Genomic DNA, 26059 nt, shown 5'->3' with positions numbered 1-26059 from the left:
CTGGAAGTTAGGAGACCCATTCTTCTCTGGGCACCGTTACCAGTACTCTGTGTGAACTTGGAAAGACCCCTCCCCTTTCCGGGCCTCGGAATGACCCTCATCTGAGAGCCCTGGGCTCGTAACTGATGATCATTAAGCTCTAATATATTTCTGGGATTTTTTTCTTTCTTTTTTTTTTTTTGTCTTTTTGCCATTTCTTGGGCCGCTTCCCACAGCAAATGGAGGTTCCCAGGCTAGGGGTCCAATCGGAGCAACGCAGGATCCGAGCCGCGTCTGTGACCTACACCACAGCTCATGGCAACGCCGGATCCTTAGCCCACTGAGCATGGCCAGGGATCGAACCCGAAACCTCATGGTTCCCAGTTGGATTCGTCAGCCACTGAGCCACGACGGGAACTCCTATTTCTGGGATTTTAAGTGAGAATTGTGTTTTAAAGTAGCCTCGCCCACTTTCATATTTGTATTGAGAAAATTCCATCTCTGTTGCCAGAGGTCAGACACAAATTGAAAACATTGCTAAATGGAATTAAGCACACTACGTACGTGATGCTTTTTTGTACAGCCCGTGTCTGATATTTATAGAACACTTCAGCTGTGGAACGTGCATGCATAGGCCCTGAACACACACCCAGGCAAATAATTCGAGATGTAATACCTTTTTCAGATGTCAAGTTAAAACAGCTTCTCAGGAATTAAGCTTGACTGTTCAGATGTGCGTGTTGGTTTCTGACAGGTGCCGCCAGGGCTGCTCAGGGCTGTCACGTGGGACGTGGAGTCCGGCCAAGGCAGGAGAGCCAGGCTGCGTGTTTCTAATACGTCTCATTAAGGCATGAATTCTAGAAGGGGGGGGTATCAAAGAAGGACCGTCCAATCTGTGCCCCTCATTAATGACAGGCAGAGGCCTCGCTTCTGCAGAAACGGGCTTCTCTCTCGTCTGTTGTCAGCTCCCTCAGCCACCCGTGAAAATGAACTGCATTCAGGACTTGTTAAAATAGCAGCTTTATTAGACGTGAGCAAAAACAGAGAGCAGAGACCTGGGTGGCTACCGCTACTCCGGTGACAGATCATCATTTTCATTTCCTGGAAGAACTTGTTCCGGGCCGGGCCACGCAGTACCAGGATCAGAACCCGGTGCCCTGATCGGTGGTCCAGGGCTGGCCCAAGCCACCTCTGACCTCCCACTTTTATTCCGTTTCCTGCTCCCTTGCTCACGAGCGGCACAAGGGCTGGAGGGCAGCATGTCTGCTTGCACGTACCCATCCACCTCCCAGGGTGGCCTGGGAACCTTTTTCCTAGTGGCTTCACCCAAGACGCTGAGGGTTGCTGTGGCCACAGGGAAGCCCAAGGTAGTCCTGAGCAGAAATAGCTCTTCCGAGAGGAAGAGACCTGGCCCTGAGTACATTTCAGGGAAGGTAAACATTCCTTGGGCCAGCTTATGACTAGAATCAGTGGGCACAGGACGAAAAGGACAGTTAGAATGGAGCAAGCCAAAGGAAAGACACCACTTCAGAGCTGCCTCGGAACCCACAGAAAGGCCGCACACGGACGAGAACACAAAAAAATTCCAGTGACTCCTATCTTCCCAGACAGACACCACCTGTGGCACTTAGTCATGCCTAGTGGAAAACAGAAGCCAGGAAAGCAGAAGTGGGGGCTGGAGTGACCTAGGGTCGTCCTTAACCCAGAGTCACTTCTGGGAGAAAAAGTGGTTTTGCCCCGTTGTGCACCCTGGGCGGTCAGGCTGAGCTGCCAGGTGGTGATTCTGCGGCCACTGGGAGAAGAGAATGGCCATGACCGTAAGAGTCAAGTGTAATACTGGCTGCTGCAGTTAGGTGACTGCTGGGAATTGACTCAGCAGACATCCAGGAACTATATACGCCCCAGTTGCCTCTAGAACAATGCGAGGGTTACTCCACATAGAATTCAGTATCCAGAGTTTCTTAGCATCTGAGGGGTCCATCCACCGTGGACTGTGTAGTACCACGGTATTGACAGTCAGAAAACATCAGCGGATCAGTGGATCCATGAAATTCAGACCCGCGTAGTTCAGGGATCAACTCTATACACAGACGTTGGGCAAAAGCATGAGGGACCACAACACACACACATGCACACACACACACACACACACACACACACACATGCACATGATTGCTGCCCTCCAGGTGCTAAAGCTCAGCCACCTGCTTTGAAGAGTCCCAAGTACAAAGGCTGCTGATTGGTTTTGGAATGGTCCTTCCCTGGTGAGATTCTGCTCCGATGGTGGGGCCATCCTTCCATGCCATGAATTGCTCCGTGCCCTAAGTACCACCAGAAACTGCAAAGCAGGAAGCTCTGTAGCTCTTCTAAAAATCAAATTTAGAAAACCACAATTTTCCATGATCGATCGTTTGGGGATAATCCTTAAAGTGTCATTATTTCAGTTGTCAAAGCAAAATTTATGGAAACCTATAGGTAAAGGCAAGACTGAGGTGTTTCTTTCTCAGGATAAATGGTAATGGATCATCTAGTCTCTCCTGATCATCTTAGAGACAATAATAAGAATATGTATTGCGGAGTTCCCGTCGTGGCGCAGTGGTTAACGAATCTGACTAGGAACCGTGAGGTTTCGGGTTCGATCCCTGGCCTTGCTCAGTGGGTTAAGGATCCGGCATTGCCATGAGCTGTGGTGTAGGTTGCAGACGAGGCTTGGATCCCGCGTTGCTGTGGCTCTGGCGTAGGCCGGTGGCTACAGCTCCCATTAGACCCCTAGCCTGGGAACCTCCATATGCCGCAAGTGTGGTCCTACAAAAGGCAAAAAGACAACAACAACAAAAAGAATATATATTGAGCCCTCGCACTGCACCAGCACAAGCACAGCCACGAATGCTTTGTGTATTTTAACCTCCTGTGGTTCTCCTCACAAGCCTGTGAGACAGGTGCCTCCAACACACGTGTATTACAGATGATGATGCTGAGGCCCCACTGAGCAAAGTAACTTGTCCAAGGCCACAGTGTAATTTAGTGTAGGAACTTGAATTTTAATTTCCCTACTTTTTTTTTGTCTTTTTTTTGTCTTTTTAGGGCCGCACCCATGGCATATGGAGGTTCCCAGGCTAGGGGTCGAATCAGAGCTATAGCTGCTGGCCTACACCACAGCCGCAGCAACACCAGATCTGAGCCACGTCTGCGACCTACACCACAGCTCACGGCAATGCCGGATCCTTAATCCACTGAGCAAGGCCAGGGATCGAACCCGCATCCTCATGGAATCATTACCCCTGAGCCACAATGGAAATTCCCAGGTTTCCCAACTTTTAGACTGGCATTCTACTCTTCTAGTGCCCTGCCTCTCTTCCTCAGACTGATTACTCTGAGTTATCCCCAAATTGCCAGGCAGCTGAAGCTCAGCCGTCTGTTTAGAACTGCAGAGTCTCTGGATACTCTGCCTCTGTGGATGCTCAGGTTTGGTGAGCCCCAGTGTGGATCGTAGCACCAGACGTTTTGTCAAGGTTCTGCCCCCATCTCCCACACTTTCCCCCATCCCTTTTTTCATTCATTCAGCAAACGTTTATTGAACTCAAAGTAGGTATCAAGCACCGTGTTAAGTGATGCGTGGAACACAGCCTGCCTTCACGGGCACAGAGGTGAGATAGAAATCATATGTAAATAATTGCTCAGGGAGTTCCCGTCGTGGCTTGGTGGTTAACGAATCTGACTCGGAACCATGAGGTTGCAGGTTCGATCCCTGGCCTTGCTCAGTGGGTTAAGAATCAGGCGTTACCGTGAGCTGGGGTGTACGTCGCAGACGCGGCTCGGATCCCACGTTGCTGTGGCTCTGGCGTGGGCCGGTGGCGACAGCTCCGATTCAACCCCTAGCCTGGGAATCTCCATATGCCGTGGGAGCGGATCAAGAAATGGCAAAAAGACAAAAAAAGAAAAAAGAAAAAAGAACTCTCTCAGAAGGCCTCCGCAAGTGCCCATGTGCAGGTGAAATGCAGTGGGAGTCCTGGGGAAAGGAGATGGTGCCTGCTTCCTGCTCGAGGTGGCTGAATTGACGTGCAGAGATGAGGAGAGGACCCCCCTGCCAGAGGGAACAGGGATTCAAAGGCTCGGAGGCCCGGGAGCACCAGGGTTCCAGGCAGACCAGTCTGCTTTCAAGAGGGCAGCAGTACACGAGGCAGCCGAGAAAGAAAGACAAGGGAGTCCTGCAGGGCGGAGGGAACGTGGGCCCTGGGATCAGGACCAGCCAGCCCTGCTTCTACCACTTTCCAGTCGTATTTTGTCATCTCTGTGGATGTTGCTTTTCTCCTCTGTACATGAGGATAAACAGTCCTGACAGGAGATTATGAGGGTTAAATGGAAAAATGATTGTAAAATGATTATGAGCATTATTGTTGGTGTTCACTTAGCAGCACCTTGTTTCTCACTGCCGTGCTGAGACCGTTGATCTTGTTTTCTGCAGGCAATAAGGTTGTTCTTAAATTAGCAAATTACGTATTGATACAGTGATCTGCCTTGGCAGAGACATAGAAATCGCAGTAGGTCCTTCTCGTGCTGGAAAAATTAAGAAGCAGTACGAACTAAGTCACACGTAGGCACCACCGTAAAGGAATGTTCGTCTTGGGCCCTTTCACCTTTTCGTTGCCACCCCACTGCCCAAGGAAGCCACTCTTGTTCTCCAGGGTTAGGGTTACCAGTTTGAGCAATTAAAAATACAAGATGCCCAGTTAAATATGAACTCCATGTAAACAGCAAATCATTTCGTATAAGTATGCCCCTTGCAATATTCAGGACATGCGTACACAGAAATGTTATTTGAAGTGGTTTTGAACTTGACGTTTATGTGAGCATCCCGTATGCCGGGACAGCTCGAGCATCAGTCGGACACTCTCCCTGCCTCCTTGGGAAGGGGACCCGCCATCTTCTGGTCCCCACCCCCACCCCCGCCCCAGGTCATAAAGGCTGTGCTCAGCAGACTTGGTGGTGCCTTCAGATCACTTCCTGGGTACAGACATGCTGATGGGTCCCGCATGTGTGTTTGAGCTGGGGCAGGATGTCTTGTACCAGCCTCCACTGTCTTCAGACCATTCTCATAGATAATTGGCAGAAAGAAGGCAGCCTTTGTGATCTGGTAACTCATCTCATGGAATAAGAGCAAGCCCTTTTCCAGAGTGTCTTCCAGGAACGTTGCTAAAAGTGGGAACTTCAGCTGTCCCTGTGGTGTGAGCGACTTGAGACAGCCAGAGCAGGCATGACGGTAACTAACCAGATGCTCCCTGCCCTGGGGCGTCTGGGGACCACGGTCTGGGGCTGGAAGGACCGTCCACTGCCCCGCTGTGCAGGTGAAAAAGAGGAGACCCAGAGAAGGGAAAGGCTTTTTATCCAGAATTTGAGTCTGAACTGAGGTCTGGATCTGCTACTTTGGGTTCTTCCGTAGTAAGTCAGGGGATCTGAGAATTCCCGCCACGCTTGTCTGGTTGACTCGTGAACATTTTCTCCAGGTTATTTGATAACTGTCATCCCCAGATCGCCCCTTGGCGGCGTGTCCTTTGGCACTGCCACTCTGGGTTTTCTGCTTGCCTCATCCTCTGCCTCAGGCTGACTTTGTTCAGCCCCGAACAGCAGTCACTGCGGGTGGGGCGTTCGTGGCACTTTCTAGCCCAGCGTGATCTTGGCCGTCCCCGACAGGGCTGCCTTGCTGGCCCCTTCGCCCCACCCAGACCTGTTCCAGGGCTGAGATGGAAAAATCCGTCTCGGAGCAGATGGCTGTTTAACCTCGGTTTCAGAGGAGTAATTTGTCTACGTAACAGGCGGTGAAAATTAAAACAAAGCAGGGCGTAGCTTTGAGTAGAATAGCACCCTTGGGCTTACCAGTGCCTTTGACCTATTCCTCCCAGACTAGAAAGATTATCTGGCTGACCGAGAGCTCTTAGAGAAATCTTTTTATTCAGTGGTGTGGCTGGCAGGGCGGAATCAGCCCCTAAGACCTACCGTATCTGCACACTCTGCAAGCAAACCTGACCCTGCAGGCAGGGCCGGCCCACGTGGAAGCCCAGAGCAGCGAGCATGGGAGCTTCCGTGCGTTTTCTTGTCTCGTTCTTGCCACAACCTGTCATGAGACCAAGACAACTTGTTTTGAAAGTGCTTGGCAGCCAAAACAACCTGTTCTCGGCCCTGAACGAGAGGGTTTGTCCTCTCTAACCATGTCTGTCCTGTTTGATGTTTGACTAGCTGCTGACTGGAAACACTGAAAGGGCTGTTTTCTTCTCGTATTGTTCGCAGACAAGTGCCAGTGGATCTTCCGGGTCCCCGTTTCCCTTTTTTGCAGCCCTTCGCCAGGGCCGTCTTAAGTCGGTGCCCGAGTCGACTGGGGAATGAACATCAGCAACATATACTTAGGAGGCTATAACCCATGGTTACGTCTCTGCAGGCCGAGCTTGATATGTGGGTTCTTTCCCAGCGCCACAAGCTGTTAACCTGTGTTTTTCCACTGGCCTTGCCGTCCTCTCTGGAGAAGCGGGATGTGTGAGTCAGCATCTCCAGTTCTCCCAGTGGCTAGCCTGGCCTTCCAGATGGGTGGCTCTGAGACCTGCAGCCCCAATCCCTCTCTGGTCTGGGATGGTCTCAGGTGGGTCCAGTGATGGAAGGAGCCTTGGCCCTCCTCTTCTGCAACGAGAGGGCCTGCACTGGTTGAAGAATTGACAGACGATTGCCCAAGGGCAACTATGGGCGCCCCACTTGGTTCTATAAATAAAGTTTTATTGGAACGCACAGCCACACCCATCCTTTACATCACGCCCCGGCTGCTGTCACTCCAGTGGCAGCACTGAATGGCAGAGACACGGTTTGTGGTCTGCAAAGCTGAAAATACTCTCCGGCCCTTTACAGAAAGGCGATCCCTGGATTAGAGGGTTTCCAAATCCAGCTTTCTCTGACTTTTGAACTCCGAGCAGTTCTTTTACAGCACAAGTGAGCTCCGAAAGTAACAAATAAGAGACTCACTGGAAGGGGGCCGCTCTCTTCCCTGTAGCAGCTACGGTGCAAAGCCTGCATTTGCTACTGCTGAAATCTACAAGGGAGGGGCTTATTCTGCTGTGTATTTACAACTTATTTTGCTGTGTGTCTGTATCTGTGTATTGGTCTAAGGGCTCTGGCATCCTTGAGATCCATCCATTTTGGCTAAAAAAAAAAAAAAAGACACCCGGGGAGTTCCCGTCAGGGCTCAGTGGAAACAATCTGACCAGTACCCATGAGGACACAGGTTTGATCCCTGGCCTCGCTCAGCAGGTCAAGGATCCGGCGTTGCCGCGAGCCATGGTATAGGTCACAGACGCAGCTCAGATCTGGTGTCGCTGTGGCTGTGGTGTAGGCCAGCGGCTATAGCTCCAATTCAACCCCTAGCCTGGAAACCTCCATATGCTGTGCCCTAAAAAGACAAAAAATAATTAATTTTTTAAAAAGACCCCTGTAGGTCTGACGGCATTCAGTGGCAGGGTTCAAGGTGGGACACCCGTTTGTACCCACATGGAGGATGCTTCATCAGCTTGGTAACTATGGCAGGAAAGGGAGCCCAGTGCTGCCTTGAGAACCTGCGTGGCCGCCCAGACCGCCCCCGCCCCAACCATCCCGCCGTGTGTGTTCGCCTCTGTCTTTGAGCTGAGCCGTGAGAAGGTGGGAGAGGTTGGTGGCATAGTGAGGAAAACAGGAAGATGCCTTGAAAAATGCAGAGCCTGGGGAAAAATTAATCCTTTTAATCTTCTTTCCCCATTGCCAGTCCAAAAAAGATTCTAACAGATTTGGCCTCCCAGTGACAAGCATCCCATACCCAGGTTCCTGAGGCACGATCGGGGATCCACAGCACAGAACCGTGTGGTGCTTTCTGTCAAAGCCACCCTGGCTTATAAAGAACCTGTGCCCAAACTAGAAAAGGGTGCCTCTTGGGATTGGTGCAGCCTTGGCTGATTGCTTTGGGTATGAAAACCCTGCCCTCTCTCTGGGCATCTAGCCCTGGGCAAGCCCACAGCTTCACAAGTGAGTGGGGGGCATGGGGGGGCTGGGTTTCAGCCCCCACTTTCTCCCTTGACAAGTGCAGGGCAGGCACTGCGCCGCTGCAGCCCCTCCTGCTAGCTAGCATCTTACTAGTCTTGGTCGAGGTAGAAAGGGGCCATCCTCTCGCAGGGGCCTGGCTGGCCGGCAGCAGGTCAGCTCTGCTCAGCCTTGCTTGTAGAGACCACAGCAGCCTAGGCTGGTCCCCTGCAGACCCATTAATGCCTGTCCCCTCAGCACTGCCACAGTGCAGGGCGGCCCAGAGCCCTGGGGCTGGGAGAGGGGTCGCCCAGGGCTGAGAGCACAAAGACGCGGTCCTCCCCCAGCAGCACCGTGGGCCCCGATCCAGTGGAGGCGCTTGTTTTGGAGAGCCCACGCCTGGCTCTTCTTTGCCAACTTCTGACCTAAAACTGGCTCAGCTTAAGAAATGCACATGATTTTCCAGCCAGTTCCATCTTGGAGGGAATACGCTCGCGGCACAAAGACGTGTGTTAGGAGAGGAGCTCAAGGTGGTAGGCACTGACCTCACCCCCCAGACACTGGGTTACACGTCACCCAGGGTGCGCAGTGACGACATTCGGCCAGAACACCCTCCTCTGCAGGGTGTGTTGTCAGAGCAGCTTTGAAAAGCCTGTTGTGAACGCTGCACAGGTGAGACAGCTTTGTGGTCAGATCTGGTTTCCAGCCCTCGACTCACTCTGGAAATTGCACTGGGGCCACAGCCATGCGGGCCGATGTTGAAAGCGCCTAAGCTGCCCTTTACATTCTGCATCTCTCAGCGGTTCCCAGCGGCCCAGAGGCTAGAGGATTGGGAAGAAAGTCAGGCTGGGAGCCCAGAGTAGCCGAGGACTCAATTTCTGCTTCCTGCCCCCCTTTCTTGGTTCTAAAAGGCTCCTGGGAACAAGAGGGAGTGTAGTTTGTCGCTGTTTGGAGCTCCTCCATCGCCCAGAGCGCTGGGCTAAGGAACAGTGGGGTGCATGGGTGGTATGTGGGTGTCAGTGCTGCTGCACCTGGTGGGGGGGGGTGGGCTGGAGGGGCCCAGTGACCTTGACATTGAGGAATAGCCCTGTACACTACGTGGGGACCAGAGCTCCAGGGCCTGAGGGAAAGAAACCTCCCAGTGAGCCAGTGTTCCCAACTTAAAAATTGTCCTGTTCCAAATCCCCAGACTCACGATGACGCCCCTCTTTTAGCTGCAGAGATGATGGCCAGAGAAGGGGTGGGGAGCCGTGCTTGGCAGGACCCTTCGAGTGGAAAGTGGGTGCCCCAGAGCCATGCCCTTCCTGCCCCAAGCCGTGGCCACCAAAGGCACAGAAGACTCCCCGGGGCGGGCAGTGTGCCATCCCAGGGCACTGGCTCACATCTGGATTCCACTCTGCCTCCACCACGCACCTGACCTCGGGCAGGTTACCTGCTCTCTCCAAGCCTATGTCACTGTGTGCACGGAGGCCGTAGAGAAGTGCTCTCTGTCTCACACATGTGACTGTTGCCTGGATTAAAATGAGGTTATTTTAAAAGCATGGTATGACCTATAAAATACCAAGTACCAAGTTAGTTCATTTACTTAGGCAGCAGCTATTAAGTGCCCGCGAGGTGCAAGCACTTGGAGGCAGTGCCCTGGGTTTCCAGGCCCTCTCATAAACAGGAGCTGGTCCATAAATGTGGCTTAAATTAAAGTGCCACAGGGGTTCCCGAGTGTGTTTTTGTGACCGTGTGATGGGAGTGGAGGCGGGAAGGAAAAGAAACTAGTATGGTTTGAGTTCTTGCACCACGGTCCCCTGGGCCCATCAGAGAGAAGTACCTGGAGATCAAGGAGGTTTAGTCTGACTTTCCCGAGACACACGGGCGCTAAGGGACAGACCCCTTCTGAACTCAGTTCTTTCTGATTCCAAATGCCTCCTTTCAGAGTTCCCATTGTGGCTCAGAGGTAATGAACCCAACTAGTATCCATGAGGATATGGGTTCGATCCCTGGCCCCGCTCAGTGGATTAAGGATCCAACAGTGCCGTGAGCTGTGGTCTAGGTCGCATATGAGGCTTGGAGCCCACATTGCTGTGGCTGTGTCCTAGGCTGGCAGCTGCAGCTCCAGTTCGACCCCTAGCCTGGGAACTTCCACATGCCCCCACATGCAGCCCTAAAAAATAAATAAATAAAAAATTTAAAAATACAAGCAAATGTCCTCTTGCCATAGAATGACACCAGCAGATTCCCTCGCTGGGCCATTTTTCTTCCCGCAAGCCTTCCCCAGATCAGTGAGTCAGGCCAAATCCAAGCCAGAAATGACCACCATTCTAAGCCAGTGATTGGGAATCCTGATTTCTGATTCTCTGAAATCAGAGCAAAAATGAGTCTCTGTCACCACAAGCCAAGCCTCCTGCTCACAAGGGTGCAGGTTTTAGGAAAACAACGGCCTTTGATGGATGCTCGAAATTCTTTCCATGGTAAGCCACTGTGAGAAAAAATCTCACCCAAACAATGCCCTCTGGGCAGAGGGAGGGCCTGTGTCTTTTCAGGCATAAAGCTACCAGCAAGGACCCAGAAATCACTTGAGGGAGTTGTTGGTGTCCCCAGCAGATCTAGCTTTTTGAAATAAACTTAGCAAAGGACTCCGGTGGCCCCTCTCCACCCCATGAGGTTGGAGCGGGGGCGATGAGGCCTTTTTGCTTCTAACCCCTGGGCGAGGAGGAGAAGCAGGGTGCTCTTGGCATTGTTATTGTCTGGCTTGGTCTCCAGAAACCAGCCTGCTCTTGACAGTTATTGCCTAGACTTCAGATGATCAATTTAGGAAAGAAGGATATTCGTTCATTGTCATTCAGTCATGCGACAGAAAATTAGGCTATTTCTGGGTCTTGAGGCGCAGCCCCCAGAAATGCACACAGGAAGCCTGCTGTGCCTACCCCAGAGGGAGGAGACATCTAAAGAGCTGCATTTAAAGATGGGCAGACCCAGGGCTCCAGAGCCAGCAACACCCAGGGAACTCCTGCCCTCCCGTCAGCCTGGCCCTGGGGCCCAGAGCACACAGTGGAGGCCTCAGCTGCCCCCCCACCCCACCCCGCCCCACGAACCTCGGCTACAGTGAGCCACTGAGCTCTGCCCAAGGGTGACCTCACAAGGGACACCAACCAGCAACCCCAGACAGTTTAGTAGGACTGTTTTGTTCCAGAAGGCAAAAGTAGGCCCCATGGGTGGGGATTCCCAGGGGACAAATTCCAGTTGAGGAGAAGGAAGAACAATATAACAACTAGAAGTGCTGCGGGCTCTGTGGAGGCCTGATGCTCCTGCCAGGCCTTGAGATGGGGCAGATTTGGAGTAGAGAGGGAGGCCCCCCCACACGTTGCGTGGTTCAGGAAAGTACCCTTTACCTGCAGAGCAAAGGGAGTCCTACTTAACTGGCTCCCAGAATTGCCAAGGGGAATTAATTATTGTTTGTGAAACCCTTTAAGATCCTCCCATGAAAGACCTTGTATAAATGCAAATTATTATTATTGTCATTAAAAGCGTCTGACAGACGTCTGGCCTGCTGGGTAATGCCCTGGCATAGCTCTGAGCAGAAAAGAAAGCCAACCCCAGGCAGAAAGTTTGCTGTGGTTGTTCCAGAGCCATAGCAGGAAGGAGTGGGCCAGAGGAGGGCTTGGCCCCTTGACCTTGAAGTGAAGCCACCCAGCTCCCCCCGAGGTGAGCAGGCAGCCAGCTGCTCCAGGAGTCCAGGGCCTGTGTGTCCGCTGAGGGCCAGGCCTTGCTCAGATTCGTCTTCATCCCTTGCCCCTGCGGGAACCAGCCCTTGGCAATCGCAGGAGCTTGCGCTGAATGGGTGAATGTTTTGTCGTCTGCTTGCCTGAAGGATGGCTGCTGGCCTCCACTCTTGGGGTCCTAAGTCAGATCTGGAAACAGAAGGGAGGTAAACATTTCAGACGTACCATGCCCCTGATGGTACTTATTAAGGCTCTTGACGGAACCCCTTCAGCAAAGCACAGGGAGAGGTCATTTATTAAATTACGGCTTCCGCATAAGAACCTGTCTCCAGCTAAAGTGGTGGGATTGATACCAAAGCAATAATAATAACAGTGGATAAGGGTACGGTCGGCCCTCCACGTCTGTGAATTCCACATCTGGAAAATATTCCAAAAATATTCGAAGATAAAAATTCCAGAAAGTTCCCAAGAGCAAAGTTTGAATTTGCCAACCACCAGCAACTATTTACATAGCATCTCCATTTGCAACTATTTGCATAGCATTTACATTGTATTGGGTATTATCAGTCATCTAGAGGTGATTTAAAGTGTACTGGACAGAGTTCCTGTCGTGGCGCAGTGGTTAACGAATCCGACTAGGAACCATGAGGTTGCCGGTTCGGTCCCTGCCCTTGCTCAGTGGGTTAACGATCCGGCGTTGCCGTGAGCTGTGGTGTAGGTTGCAGATGTGGCTCGGATCCCGCATTGCTGTGGCTCTGGCGTAGGCCGGTGGCTGCAGCTCCGATTCGACCCCTAGCCTGGGAACCTCCATATGCCGCGGGAGCGGCCCAAGAAATAGCTAAAAAAAATAAAGTGTACTGGACGATGTACATAGGAGGTCCCTATTGGGGCCTCCATACTTCCGGGTTCCATATCTGTGGGTTCAACCGAGGATTGAAAATTGAATCCGGGGATGCAGAATCCGAAGACACAGAGGGCCAACTCCTGTGCCATTTTATATAAGGGGCTTGAGCATCCTTGGATTGGGGTATCCACGAAGGCCCTGGGACCAGTCTCCTGTGGAGACCAGGGGAGGATTGTGCATTAGACTTGGCAGTGAACTCAGAAGCCATCGCTTCACTTTACAGATGGGGCCCCAGGGGCCCGGAGAGGTGAAGTGGCCCATCCACTCACACAGCAAGTGAGAAGCAGAGAACAGATCACAACTCAAGCCACCCCCAGCTTGATTGTGTTGCTGCCATTTTATAGCACTTTATAGTACTTCTCAACAACCCTGGAGAGTTTTAAGATGTCAAGTGACTTTACTGTTAAAGGAGTCGTCTGGGTACCCTTTGCTCTTCGGGGGCTCGTTATTTAGAGAACATTTAAGGTGCCTCCGGGGTACACTCGTGTGGATTGCACGTGCCCTTCTCTTCCTTCTCCCAGCCACTCAGCCTCAGCCTCGTTCTTCCGTAGGGTTCATTAATACTTTCAGGAGCCAGATGGGCAAGTGAGAAGGAGGTCAAGTTCATCTCATTCCCATCCTAATCCTCCTGAAAATCCACCCATTAGGTCCCTGGAGGAGGGCTAAAGATACCAGTCTCGCCACCTCTGGACACACAAGACCTGCAAGAGGGAGGGCTCTTTAGGGGCATCTGTAAGAACAACTGCAAGTATGATGGGAGCTGGCAGTAAGTGGCCCACAACATTCATTACCAGGCATTGCAGTTCTAGTTTTATGGAATTTCTTTTTTTTCTTTTTTCTTTTTTTTTTTTTTTTTTGTCTTTTTAGGGCCACACTCACGGCATATGGAGGTTCCCAGGCTAGAGGTCTCATCAGAGCTACAGCTGCCGGCCTACACCGTAGCGACAGCAACGCCAGATCCAAGCCATGTCTACCACCCACACCACAGCTCACGGCAATGCCAGATCCCCAACCCTCTGAGCGAGGCCAGGGATCGAACCCGCAACCTCATGGTTTCCTAGTCGGATTCGTTAACCACTGAGGCACCATGGAACCTCCTAGTTTTATGGAGTTTTAATGAAGGAGAATGAGATCTACCTAAAACGATGTTCCAAGAACTTGAGAAATCATCTCTCTCGTGCCCTCATGGTGTAGAGAAGGAAACAGAGCAGTGATTCAGCGTCACACAGCAGATCCAGAGGCGGAGGCCTGGGCTCTAGACTCACTCGCCAGCGCTTCTTCCGCTGGAAATGTTGGCGGTATGGAAAGAAGGTGCACATTGGAGTTGAGCACTGTGGAGTCATAACTGGCATTGCCACCTATTAGCTGTGTGACCTTAGAAAATTTACTCTGCATCTCTGAATCGTGGATTTCTCACGGGCAAAAATAAAAGATGTAGATGCCCCTTGCTTTTTGAGAGTATGCTTTATGCCACTTCGCTTTTACAAAAGACCTGTATTAGTACCTGTTTTCGCTAACTAAAAGAAATCCAAAGAGGATTTTCACTTTTATTGAAAAAGCTGAAGTTCTCTTTGTGGCTCAGTGGGTTAAGAATCTGACCTATAGTGGGTTAAGGATCCAGCGTTGCCTCAAGCTATGGTGTATGTTGCAGATGTGGCTCAGATTAGGTGCTGCGGTGGCTGTGGTGTAGGCCGGCAGCTGCAGTTTTGATTTGACCCCTAGCCCGGGAACCTCCTCCCTATGCTCTGGTGTGGCCCTAAAAAACAACCAAACCAACAAAAGCCAAAAAGCAAAGATCGCATTCAGCGTTGGGTTTGCAGCCAGCTCTTATAAAGGCCACCTTCTCCCCACCCCCAGCTCCTCGAGCAGCCAGAGGGGCCCCGACAAACTCCTTCCCCGGGAACCACTCTCGGCATGTCGGCCTCAAGCCACCACGGCTTGAACTGTGTCTGTGCGCGTCTGTGCTTTGTTTGGCTTTGTCTTGTGCGTCCATTGGCGAGATGCTTTCAGAAGTAGATTTCATAGGGATGCCTGACTTTCAGAGGCTGGGAGAAACCTGCAATAACACCTCCCTGGTAGCAGGGCCATTAGGAGGAACACAGGTAAAATAGCATAGCTGCAAACCAAGAGCACGACGGCTCGCGTGTCGTGGGCACCTCCCCACCTTCCAGATTTTTTTACCACCATCCCCGGGAAGACATTGTATATCCACAAAAGTGTCGCAGAAAAATACTTCTCCTTGCCACCCGTGATGTACTCTGATTTTTACTTCATTTTACTTTAACACTGACCAGGACCCACTCGGTGGATCTCCAACCCACTAACGGATCACCATCTATCATTGAGCAAACCTGCTTCGTACCGTGTGTGAATATCATTTATCCACATCCTGTGTCTGTCCCTCCTTTCCTTCCGCGCCTTCCCTCGTCCCCTCCCTGGCTCTCTGTAACTGGCACACAACCCCACAGAGCCACTGGCTGTCACCAGCATGTGCAGGGCCCTGGGCTCGGGCAGCGTGGAGTGAGCCCTGAGGGCCAGCAGCCCAGGTGAGCGCTCCCCATCCTGGCCGAGCATCTCAGCGTAATTGAAAGGACCCATAAGGCTCACTCCCTGCCAGAAGTTCTGCCTCCTGCCCGCCTGCCGTGGAGTTTGCCCGCACCCCCAGCCTAGCAGAGCCTGCCTAAAGATCCCAGGAAGGCCCTTGCCCCCTAGCAGAGGGGGCAGACCCCGGGCATGCTCTCCCATTCGGCCGTTTCTTTTCCTTCTTTTTTTTCTTTTCTTTTCTTTTTAGGGCTATACCTGTGGCATCTGGAGGTTCCCAGGCTAGGAGTCGAATTGGAGCTACAGCTACTGTCCTACACCACAGCCACAGCCACGCCAGATCTGAGCTGCCTCTGCGACCTACACCACAGCTCACAGCAATGCCAGATTCTTAACCCACTGAGTGGGGGCCAGGGATCCTCATGGATACTAGTCGGGTTCCCAACCCGCTGAGCCACAATGGGAACTTCTTTTCTTTTTCTTTCTTTTGGAGTGGCTGCTTTTCCATCTGCAGGCCCAAAGAGCCAGGCGTCCGGGAATATCATTTCAGCTGCTGAGCAGGGGAATTGGACTGAAAAGAAGAGGGGCCTGGCCAGCCTTGCTGTCCCTCCCCCAGACCTTTGAGGGGTCTCTGTGAGCACCCAGCCACCCGGAGTGCTGGCATGACCAGCGGGTGCTCTCAGAGGCAGCCGGCAGGAGCCTGAGCAGCTGTGGGAGACAGAGCTGTGGCCTCTAGATGCTGAGAGTCTAGTGGGAGAAAAATTTACAAGCAGGCAAATGATACTTTAATAGGAGCCCCAGAGAGACTCTCTGGGGAGGAGATTGTTTTATCCTCCAAAGAGTTGATGGCCTCAGGGTTGTCTCAGTCCTTGGGGGGTAGGGCGGTCCTTTCCTGTGATTCCTGACGATGCTGAACAGGCGCCTGGAGGCGCGTCCCCGTGGGGCTGCGACCAGGAGCCCGCACTCCGCGTGGTCAGCTCGGCTGAGACCCCGAGCACTTCCTCTTTGAGGGCCACCCTTTGGTTTTTCCCCTTCTGCTGACTCAGGAGCAGAGGGTCATCTGTGATCGTGACAGTGACTCACCGCCATCAGACAGGCAGCCGGCCTCTCCCCAGCAGCCCAGTGCAGGTGAGGGACGTGAGCTTCTGCCCGGGCCTGTGGAGAGACCCCAGCAGCCTCCATGGGCCCCACGTGGCCATTAGCAGGGCCATTGCAGAGCCCCTCCAGCAGCCCTGGGCACAGCGAGCAGAGAACTTCAGATGCCCGATGCCAGGGCACCCGCCCTGCGAGGCACACCCAGCAGGTGCAGGTGGGAAAGCAGGATAGACATGGGTGGTGGTTCTGCCCTGGGGTCCCAGGCCTCTGGCAGCACCCCATTCCTTAGGTCCCCCACACCCACTCTCTGACCGCACCTTAACCCAGCCAGGTGCACCATCTCAGCTGACCCCTCCCGGCGCGAGGGGACCCCGCCTTTCTCAGTGGCCATGCTGCCGCCCCCTCCTCCCAGGTCTCATCAGGCAGGTTCATGATGGAAAGAGCATCAGCCTGGGAGTGAAGGAGATTGGGAGGATGGGCCCCAATTCTAGCCACTAGCTCTGGGGCCTTAGGGCAGGTCCTTGGGCAGCCAGCCAGCCAGCCAGCCAGCCAGCCAGCCATTCCTGCTGTCAGGCCCTAAGGGAGGCAAGCACCATGGGCACTAAGGATGCCCCATCCCCCAAGTCTGCCCCCAATGGGCTTCCAGAGAAGACTTGTGCCCTGTGAGAAAGACCACCAGCTGCTCCGGCCCTTAGTGTTCCCTTCCCCGCTATACAGCCTCTGGGGTTTCTTGCTGTTGTACACATTTTCTAATTCTAAAGTACGTCTTTATATAAGCCAAGAGTGTTTGCAAGTATGTATTGAGCTGCTATGTGTTGGGCACTAGACTGGAAGCTGCGGTGCAGAGGTGGCGAATGTGCCCAGCGGGTCTTGCCGCGATGGAGCGTCTAGTGGGCTGCGGGGGAGTGGTTGGACTGTGGCAGGTGCCTGCGGACAGAGCCGGGAGCCCAGGAGGAAGGCACCCCTGTGGCTGGGGGAGGCTCAGGAGTCCACGTGGATCGCCCTGTCCCTCCTTCTCATTTGGCCAGCTGGCCCTCTTGTGACCTCCTCCCCCAAGAGGAGGAGCCAAGGGAGCAGAGGCGCCTACACCCCCCCCCCACCCCCCACTCCTGAGCAAGGCCTGGCCCTGCAGTGGCAGAAGCTGGCGGCAAGCTGCTCTAGCCCCAGAGGAACTGGCCAGGCTCCAGAAGGCCTCCGCAGAGAGTCTCAGAGAGAACCACTAGGTAATTTTGATCGTTTCAGTACACATTGACAAATACCCTATGATTTAGAAGGAGCCAGATTTCATCCCAATACTTTGATGTCTAGAAATGGATCCCAGTTGGTTGTTGGTTGAAGGGCTCCTAAAACTGCCTTTTATTTAATTCAAACACATACTGAGACTACAGTCTCGGCCTTCTCACGGGCCAGGAGCCCGAGCTATGGATGACAGAGTCTAGACACCAATCTAAACAGCTCCAGCTCAAGGCAGCCCGTGGCCGGGCCTGAGGTCAGAGGCCCAGTGTGCCGGGGAACCCAGCAGGCGGGCGATTGATTCCAGCTGAGGGCGAGGGCCTCAGCCTGTGAGCGTGGGATACTGTGCTCTCAGTATGACAGCGAGCCTGTGCAGCTTGTGTGTTGGTTTCCTTGTTGTGCGTGCTTGGCCCCCTAAAAATGAACCAGGCCTGCATGAGGGCTGGCGTAGTTAGGGGACTGTGTCCGTGAACCAGTTACAACCCCCTTGTTGGCTCCTCAAGCCACACCAGCATGCCAGGCTCACCTCGCCCCGGGCACCGCAACAAAATAAGGGCACATCATGCCAGGCACTTGCTCCCCAAGGCGCCCAGAGTTGGATGGCCCTCCTTCACGGGGACCTTTGGAGGGTTTGGGGTGAAGGGCACTGGGGCAGAACCAAGACCCTTTGTAGAGATTCTATTATAAGGATGACTCCTGGGACACGTGGGGAGAAACCCCAGATGAGTCCATATTTACAGTGGCCGTTCAGGACACCGAGGACAAGGCAAGACCACGAGGTGATTAGCGGGGCTTGTCTTACACTATTTACAGGACTGCTTTGATTTTCAGACCACAGTCGGTTTTGCATATGACTTGATGAAAACCATGTGCCGGTGAAAGTCACAGCTGCAGAAGAAAACTGGAAAAAAAAGGAATGAGCTTTAGATGGTTGGGAACTTGCCTCTCTTTGCAGAAATGGATTCCGACTTAATTTGTACGCCCTTGATTTCCTGACAGTGAGGGTCGTGTCCCCTGAACCGCTTCTTCCCCCCACCGCCCCCCCCCCCGCCCCCCCACCCCGCCGCCAACGCCACGTCAGCCCGACTCGTGCAAACATTGTAAGGCTCGTCTTATGACCGCCGGGAGAAAAGCGTTGTGGATTCCAGCGAGCCCACTGCGTCTTGTTTTGGAAAAGAACGATTGTTTAGGCTCTTGCAAGAGGAGAGAGGTCCCGAGCAACTGAGGCTGAGGCAGCCAGACCCCAGCATCTCCTCTGTGACATCATGCTGGAGCGGGAAGTCCACGCTCCAGTGGCCCTGGGATCAGGGCGACATGGGGCAGGTATCTTAACTCGCTAAGCGTCTGTCTGCCCGCCTGCAAAGGGGGACCGCGCCTCCTGCCACACGCGACAGTGCTCTGAGCGCCACCTGTGCCGTGTTTCATCTGCTTTAGGCACTTCCTTCCTCTCCCCGGAGGCTCCGACCTCGAGGGGCTTTTTTATTCTCTGTTTTGGTTTTCCTTTCCTTAAAGCTGGACCGATTCAGATGTTCACGTGTCGAGATGGGCTTTTGTTCTTTTGAAAAGGTCCGTTGACTAAATCAAGCGCTGTGGTCCCAGTGGGGAAGAACCCTTTAGAGGAGGCTTGTTGAACAGAGGCTCCTAACTGAGGCGTCCTAGGGTCTCCCCGACGGCTCGCTGTCACCGCGCCCTGTAGCCCCCTCAGCCCCTTCCCCACGGTGGGCGGGTGATTGACTTTTCCAGGCATTATTTCCCCTGGCATCTTCGTGAGGGCTCCCCGCCTCTGGTCCTCCTCTCGATGGGAGGGAGAGGCGTGACCGAGAGGAACAGGCCCTCTTTCCGCCTCCTGAACTGCCGGTGGTGCCTCTGAACACCTGCTGGGGACTCTGCCGCGTGCGTGAAAGCGCATCCCAGATAATGAAGACTCCTGCCTCCACCACCGCTCACCACCTATGGCTCGTCGGGGCCTGAGCTTGGCTGGTGCCTAATTTAGCAGATGAGGCAAGACACTAAAAGGTTAAGTGGCTTGGCCAAGGTCACTTGGCTGTCTTAGAACCGTAACTAGTGGCACTTAGAGATCACCAGGTACATACGTCTTCCGGTTACAGGGAAGGAAACCCAGGCCCGGCTCCAGGTGAGGAAACGAGCCAGGGCCTGGACTGGGACCTGTGTCTTCTGCTCGTGGCCCAGTGCTCTTTCTACCTGCCCCACTGCGCCCCCTCCCCTGCCCCCCGCCTTAGGATACATGTTCTCCTGGACAGTAAAAGGTCCGTTTGAGGACTGGGCCAACTTCGATACCCCCGTCTGGGGCAGCCAGTGCCATGTGATTCTCAAATATCCCTCTGCCTAAGTGACCTCCCCCTGACCCACCCTTTGACCAGAGCTGCACGCAGGGCAGCAGCTCCACAGAAGCCACCCAGGGGCATAGGTACCTCCCACTGCAGGGCTCAGCCTTAGACCCCACGAGTATGCGTCCAGCAGCTCTGGGCTGCATTTCAGGAGACACACAGTGTCCCGATGACGGTGGTTGGGTGTCCAGTGCTGAAATGGACCATCTCTGTGCCTCCAACTGTCAGCTCAACATGATAAATGAAAAGCGATCTAAGAAGGCCCCGGGGGGAGAATGAGCCCAGAGCAAGGACCTCAGGGCCTCTCCGTCCACACGGGGGGGTTTCTCTTCTGCAGCCACATGTGCTCTGGCTGTTCCCACAGACTCGGCCTCTCCCCCTCAGACCCAGCTGGGTCGCTGTGGTAACAGTGGACCTCTGTTGATCACCTAGTAAGCCAGGCACCAGGCTTGGGTAGCATTGATTACGCTTGAAGGTAGCATGATCACTCCCCTTTCTCAGCCCAAGAACTTCAAGCTGCAGAGGTGAGTCACTTGCCCAGGTGATGCCTGGCAACCAGGAAGGAGCAGGGCCAGGCCTTGAGCCCAGGTGTGGCCGCTCCAGGCCTGCACCGCACACTCCCTGTCCTTCATAGCCCCTAGCCTGCAGGGCTCGGAGGTCATCGGGCACAGCTCCCTGCTTTGTAGGTGAGGGATCTGGTGCACAGAAAAGAGAAGCGATTTACCCCGAGACCTAAGGCCTGGAAAGGTAGTCCTGCCAAGCCCCCCCTGCCCCCCGCCGGCGCCCTGATTCCTGATCTCAGGGTTAGCCTGCTCCACCTCCCGCTGCACCTGTGTGCTCAGGCCAGGAGCCAATTCATGGAAAACCTACCTGGCCTCGGCCTGGGCTCAGCTCTTTAAGTTTAATTTGGCTGACCTGAGACTCTGGGATTGAACGGAGTTGTGTTTTTCGAACACCCAGAGCAAGGGGCTGAGATCCGTGAAGAGGGTCAGAAGCTTATGTTGTCCTAAGTCCCATTTAGCTCCAATTTGGTCTGAAAATAAGTTCCCTTCCAGTGCGAGCAGAACGAGGCACTTGATGGACTCAAGGTCTCTCTCGCCACGGGTGCCTTTGGCCAGTTAACGGGGACAGGGGACGTGAGAAGACCTTCCCCCCACCCCCTGTAACACACTGACACTTTGCAAGCTTACCACACACTTGGTCTTGGGGTCAAAGGGTTTTATAAAAGGTGACAGACAGCTAGTGCCATTGGCAAGCGATATGCTCCGGGCAGCGCTCCACTCTCTCTGATAACAACAGAAATAAATGAAAACGGTGCTTTAAAAAAAAAAAAATCTATACGTGGATGGGAGCCAGTTGCCATTTTCCCCTCCCCCTCTGCTCCCCGAGCTGACGTCGTGAGGATCCGTGTTGAGAAGCGCGCGCTGACAACAGCTGGTAGCACCATGCCTTTTAATAGCCCTTCTCCACACTGCTTCCCCCCCTGGCATCACGCAGTTCGCCGTGGCAGGGAAAGCCCAGGACAGAACAGGAAACTTTTGAACTTTCTGAAGAAGGAAAGAGCTTGCCGTAAAGCTTGCTCCCTCTTGCCAAGACCTTTCGGTTGAAGGAGCTTGCGCTGCTGCAGCCCCTTCCCCCAGAAGTTTCCGAGAAAAACTTGAGCTGGTGAGATTTGCTTCATCCGATTGGCCCAGGGTGACCCCAGGAGCGAGAGTGGGGAGACAGGACCCCGGGGCCCGGGGCCAGTTTCAGCAGCAGCCAGCACCCTTCGCTCCTCAGGCACCTGTCTCGGAGCCCACAGCCTCTGCCTGTGGTGTCCTCACCTGTGACTTGGGACGGGGCGCCACCCCGCCCCGTGGTGCTGGGGTGGGTCACGCTCCGAGGTGTACTTCAGGCAGCCAAGCACATGCAGTGGAGGTTGACCGCCACCTGTCCACACCGGACCCTCTGAAGAAGGGCCACCAGGCTCCCCTTAGCAAACACGGGCAGGTGAAACTCGGGGAAGGAATGAACAGCGGCAGCTGGCCGGTTGACAAAGTTTGTGCCCACACGTTGTCCCATCCGGGCGGGCTGGTCCCCCCTCCTCCCGGAGGAAACAGAGCTCAGACTGCTCTCGATCTAGGCCTGCGGCTCCACCTGCCTCATCACAGTGCCCGCCTCCCAGGAGCACAGTCGGATTGTGCGCTTTGCCCTCCGAAGTCCCAGAAGAGGTGGGGATTTGAGTGGCTCAGGACCGCCCTGATCAGGACCTGGGTGGGAGGGGGCGCGTTGTCCTCGCCAACTGTTGGCACAGGTTAAAGTTTGAAAATGGACTATAGTTTTACAGTTTTCTTCTTTGGAACCTGAACGTCACATCCGCCAGCTTTCTGGAGGTGCTCTCTCTCACCTCCTGAACCGTGTGTAAGGGACACGCTTTACTTGCCCTTGCAAATGGGTGGCCGTCAGCAGTTACCGTCCTTACAGCCACAGAGTCCTCGCTGGGTGCTCTGTAGAGGCAGGCCTGGGGGTCCCCGCCTTCCAGGGCTGGCAGTGCAGCCTGGCTCCCGAGCCATGTGTACACATGACATATGGCCCGGGAGAAGTACAGACGGCGTCTGCAGGCAGGGAGAGAACCTTCTGGTGACCGGGAGGACTTGTGGAGGCCAAGGGCATTTGGCCTGAGCATGACCGAAGCCCAGAAGTGGAAATGGCCCAGGTGAGGAGGCGCCAGTGGCCAGATTGGAGGGAGTGGCTGTGGGACTGGCACCCCGGACCTCGCGCGGGCTTCGGGGGGCTTATGACACCCCTGCCGACACAGGTAACATCGCAGTGAGGAGACCTATTGCAGTTTTTCTGGAGAGAACCTTTAGCTTCTCAAAGGAGGGCAGGCACGATCCCAAAACTGTAACCTAGGGAACGTGTTAATCGTGAAAATCATGGCGTGCCAGGCTTTGAGTGTGGGCAGATGAAGGGTGGGGCAGTGACAGAGACCCACATTCAAAGGGAATTGATGTCGTTGTCACAGACAGGCGACGTGAGCCTTGTGTCGCTGGCAGAAGCAGCAGTTTTGTGCAAGGTAACAAGTCAGGGAGCCGGGGTGTCAGGACGGGGAAGAAGAGGAAGAAGCTTCAGGATGGATTCACCATGGGGGTTTAGGAGAACTGGAAACGGAGGCTTCTGTTACAGACGTATCAGCGGCCCAAATCCCTTCCAGGAACGTGATACTGATGGAAACGTGCACTTAGACAGACATCCGGGTCCCAGTGTCCCGTAGGTGGTTGGAAATGTGGGACTGGACGTTTGGGAGAGAAATAAGGGCTGGAGACCCAGATTGGGGGGTTCTCTGCTGAGGGTGGTACGAGCCTGAGAGGAAGCCAGGGGAGTGGAGAGCAGGACGGAAGGGGCCAAGGAGAGGTTTCAGCGGGAGGGGGGAGAGGACAGGGAGTGGGGGGTGGGGGGGGCGGGGAGGGCCAGGATGTCCACGGGGTCAGGGGAAAGGAGCTTCCACAGAGGGACCCACATGCTAATGCCACAGAGAGGCTGCAGAGGCTGGGACTGAGCAGAGCTGCTGGAGCAAAGCGTTGAAATTTGCAAGAGGGTCTCTGGTGACTTGGTGTTGGGGGAGGGGATCAGCCGGGTGTCACAGTGACTGCTCTGCATGGTGATCTAGCAATGACCCTGGGGCTGCTGAGTGGTGTGGGGCTCGTCGCCTGACACGGATGTCTCTGTTCAGTTTCACGACTCCCGAGCTGTCCTCTGTTCTCTCGTGGGTGGGTTTCGCATTGTTGCCTCTCGCGGCTGCAGCAGGTCTGCCTTCTGCCTTTAAGTGAGCTCCCCCAGCTCCTCTTGGGGCGCTTCTGAGGTCCCGGCAGCCTGGAGCGCCAAGCGTATCAGAACCGTAGCCTAAATAAAATAGACTTGGGTGAAGTCCCTGAGCCCTTTGTGGGCCTGATGGTGACAAGTCTTCTGGGTGGCCCTTCCTGGCTCACGTCACGGGTCTGGGTGAACCATGTCTGGCCAAGTCAGATGTGACTTCTCTGATCTCTGGGGCATCAGGGCCCGGGGAAGACATATCAGGTGCCCACCGCCACCTCTCTGGCTTCCCCGCCCTCCCCTTTCTATGTCCTGCTTTCTCTTCTGGGTGAGCTTTTAGCTCCCAGCTCACAGCAAGCCACCCCGTGCTCCCCAAGCCTCTGCCTCTGCTGTGTCTTTTGCTAGAACCCCGGTAGAATGCCTCCTTCACCTCCATGTTCACGGACTGCCCCAAGCTGGGTTGCCTCATGCACAGCAGTTGGTATTTCTTCTCTCTCTTTTTTTTTTTTTTTGTCTTTTTAGGGCCACACCCATGGCATATGGAAGTTCCCAGGCTAGGGGTTGAATTGGAGCTATAGCTGTCAGCCTACACCACAGCCACAGCAACAGGGGATCCATAACCCATTGAGAAGGGTCAGGGATCGAACCCACATCCTCATGGATACTAGTCGGGTTCCTTAACCACTGAGCCACAACAGGAACTCCAGCACTTGGTATTTCTTATGTCTGCTCCTCCTCGAAACCGATCACCTGCATAGCAGGTGCCCCGTCTGGGTCATCTCACAACCCCTGATGCCTCAGACGGTGCCTGGCACTGTGCCGGCCTAGCACAAGCCCCTCTCTTGCTGTTGAATAGAGAGTCTGCTTCTAGAGGTTCAAATCTGGGTGCCGGAAAGGCCAAACGGTCTGCTCCAGATCTTGTCACTAGTCCGCCTGACCAGGGATGGTCCCCCCGATAGCCAGTCTGGCTTGCTTTCCAGGAGACCAAACTTCGTGTATGTTTGCAAACAAATGGAAGCCATGGATCACTTCGAGGTCCCTTTCATTAGACCCTCTTTTCTGTATGAAGTCAAAGGTACAACTGAGTGAGAAGGGCAGCCTTGTTGCCGTTTCAGATCACAAACACAGCTGGGTGCTCAGCTTAGTCACTCACTGGCTTCTAACTTGGACCTTTGACTTTGACCTAGGAAAGAGCAGCGGGAACCTGAGGGCAGATGTCTCATAGGAATCGGCAGCCAGGAAGGTCTCCATCCAAGCCTTTTAATTATCTGTGAGAGGTCGCCTGGTCGTGAACTGCGTGCACCTCCCTTGGAAAAATCCAGAAGGCTTTGCATCAGCAGGGAAGGCAAATCCAACCCAAGATGCATGAACAATAAATAACAACTGTTCTGAGTTAGTTAGGTTGAAAGCTCTGAGTTGCACTTTTTTTTTCAAGTCGTTTGTGCTAACCACAATTTTTTTTTTCCTCCCCCTTTCCCACCAGGGCTTATTTCAAAACCTTTGTCCCTCAGTTCCAGGAGGCAGCGTTTGCCAATGGAAAGCTCTAGGAAACACCAGTCTTGAGAGGTGGTCAGCCCGTCTGCTCTGTCCACATGCGTGTCAGCACATATGGCCGCTTCCTGGAAGCCATTGGAATGTCTTCATGGCAGCGTTTCGCACACACAGCAGCTTTGCGCCCCGATTGGAACCCAAACTTGAGCTGGCTGGCGGGGGACCTGGATCCCAGAACCCCCCACCTCTGGTTGCACCCTCTGTGTTTCTTTCGGCATTATTTCTAAGTTGGAAGAAATAAAGTCACAAATCATGATGTAGTATTTTTCCAGGGAAAGTAAGACGCGCTACATGCACACACCCTTATTCAAAGCCTTTGTTCCTGAGACCTCTTTTACGATTAAACACTCCTTGGCTTTTTTTTTTTTTTTTTTTTGTTAATTCCTGAAATTAGGGCCTCATGTGCGGGTAGGTGCTTTACACCCAACGTTTCTCCATTTTGGACGGTCCTCCATTGGAAAAGGTGCTGCCTGAATGGATCTGACCGAGTTCCAACCACCTAGCCAGCTGGGCCCAAGGCTGGCGCTCAGGAACAACGGGGTGACCCTACCCCCACCCCCGAAATCCCCCTCCAGGCCCCGGTGCGTGTGGCAGGTACAGAGCCCGTCCTGAGCCAGGAGGCAGTTGTTAGCTTGCTGAACGCAACAAGGAATCCATCCCACCCTGCGTCCCTCCTCCCCAGGCCGATGGGAGAGTTGCTGGGGCTTTCGCGGCCACGTGCACGTTGCAGGGAGACACAGGTTGGGTCCGCAGCCGTCCAGGACTGGGGCCGGGAAGGTAGCCTGAGGGAGCTCCATCATTCCTGAACTGTTGGATTCTCAGAGTCGGGCGGGGCTTCGGAAGTTATCTTGTTTCCACTCCAAGCCCTTCTCCTC

At 53.9% G+C, this 26059-nt stretch overlaps 1 protein-coding gene across 1 annotated transcript in view; it reads left to right on the top strand.

Moving 5' to 3' along the window:
* Positions 1-25440, top strand: part of BABAM2 (BRISC and BRCA1 A complex member 2) — a 430327-nt gene extending 404887 nt beyond the window's left edge. Inside the window, exon 12 of the mRNA XM_047782376.1 lies at positions 25117-25440. Within this exon, the coding sequence (XP_047638332.1) occupies positions 25117-25180 (64 nt within the window). The 3' untranslated portion in view covers positions 25181-25440. The remainder of the gene's footprint in view (positions 1-25116) is intronic.
* Positions 25441-26059: the final 619 nt, after the last annotated feature.

Source organism: Phacochoerus africanus, chromosome 5 (genome assembly GCF_016906955.1).
Source record: "Phacochoerus africanus isolate WHEZ1 chromosome 5, ROS_Pafr_v1, whole genome shotgun sequence".
Taxonomy (NCBI): Eukaryota; Metazoa; Chordata; class Mammalia; order Artiodactyla; family Suidae; genus Phacochoerus; species Phacochoerus africanus.
This window is presented reverse-complemented; position numbering and strand designations above follow the sequence as displayed.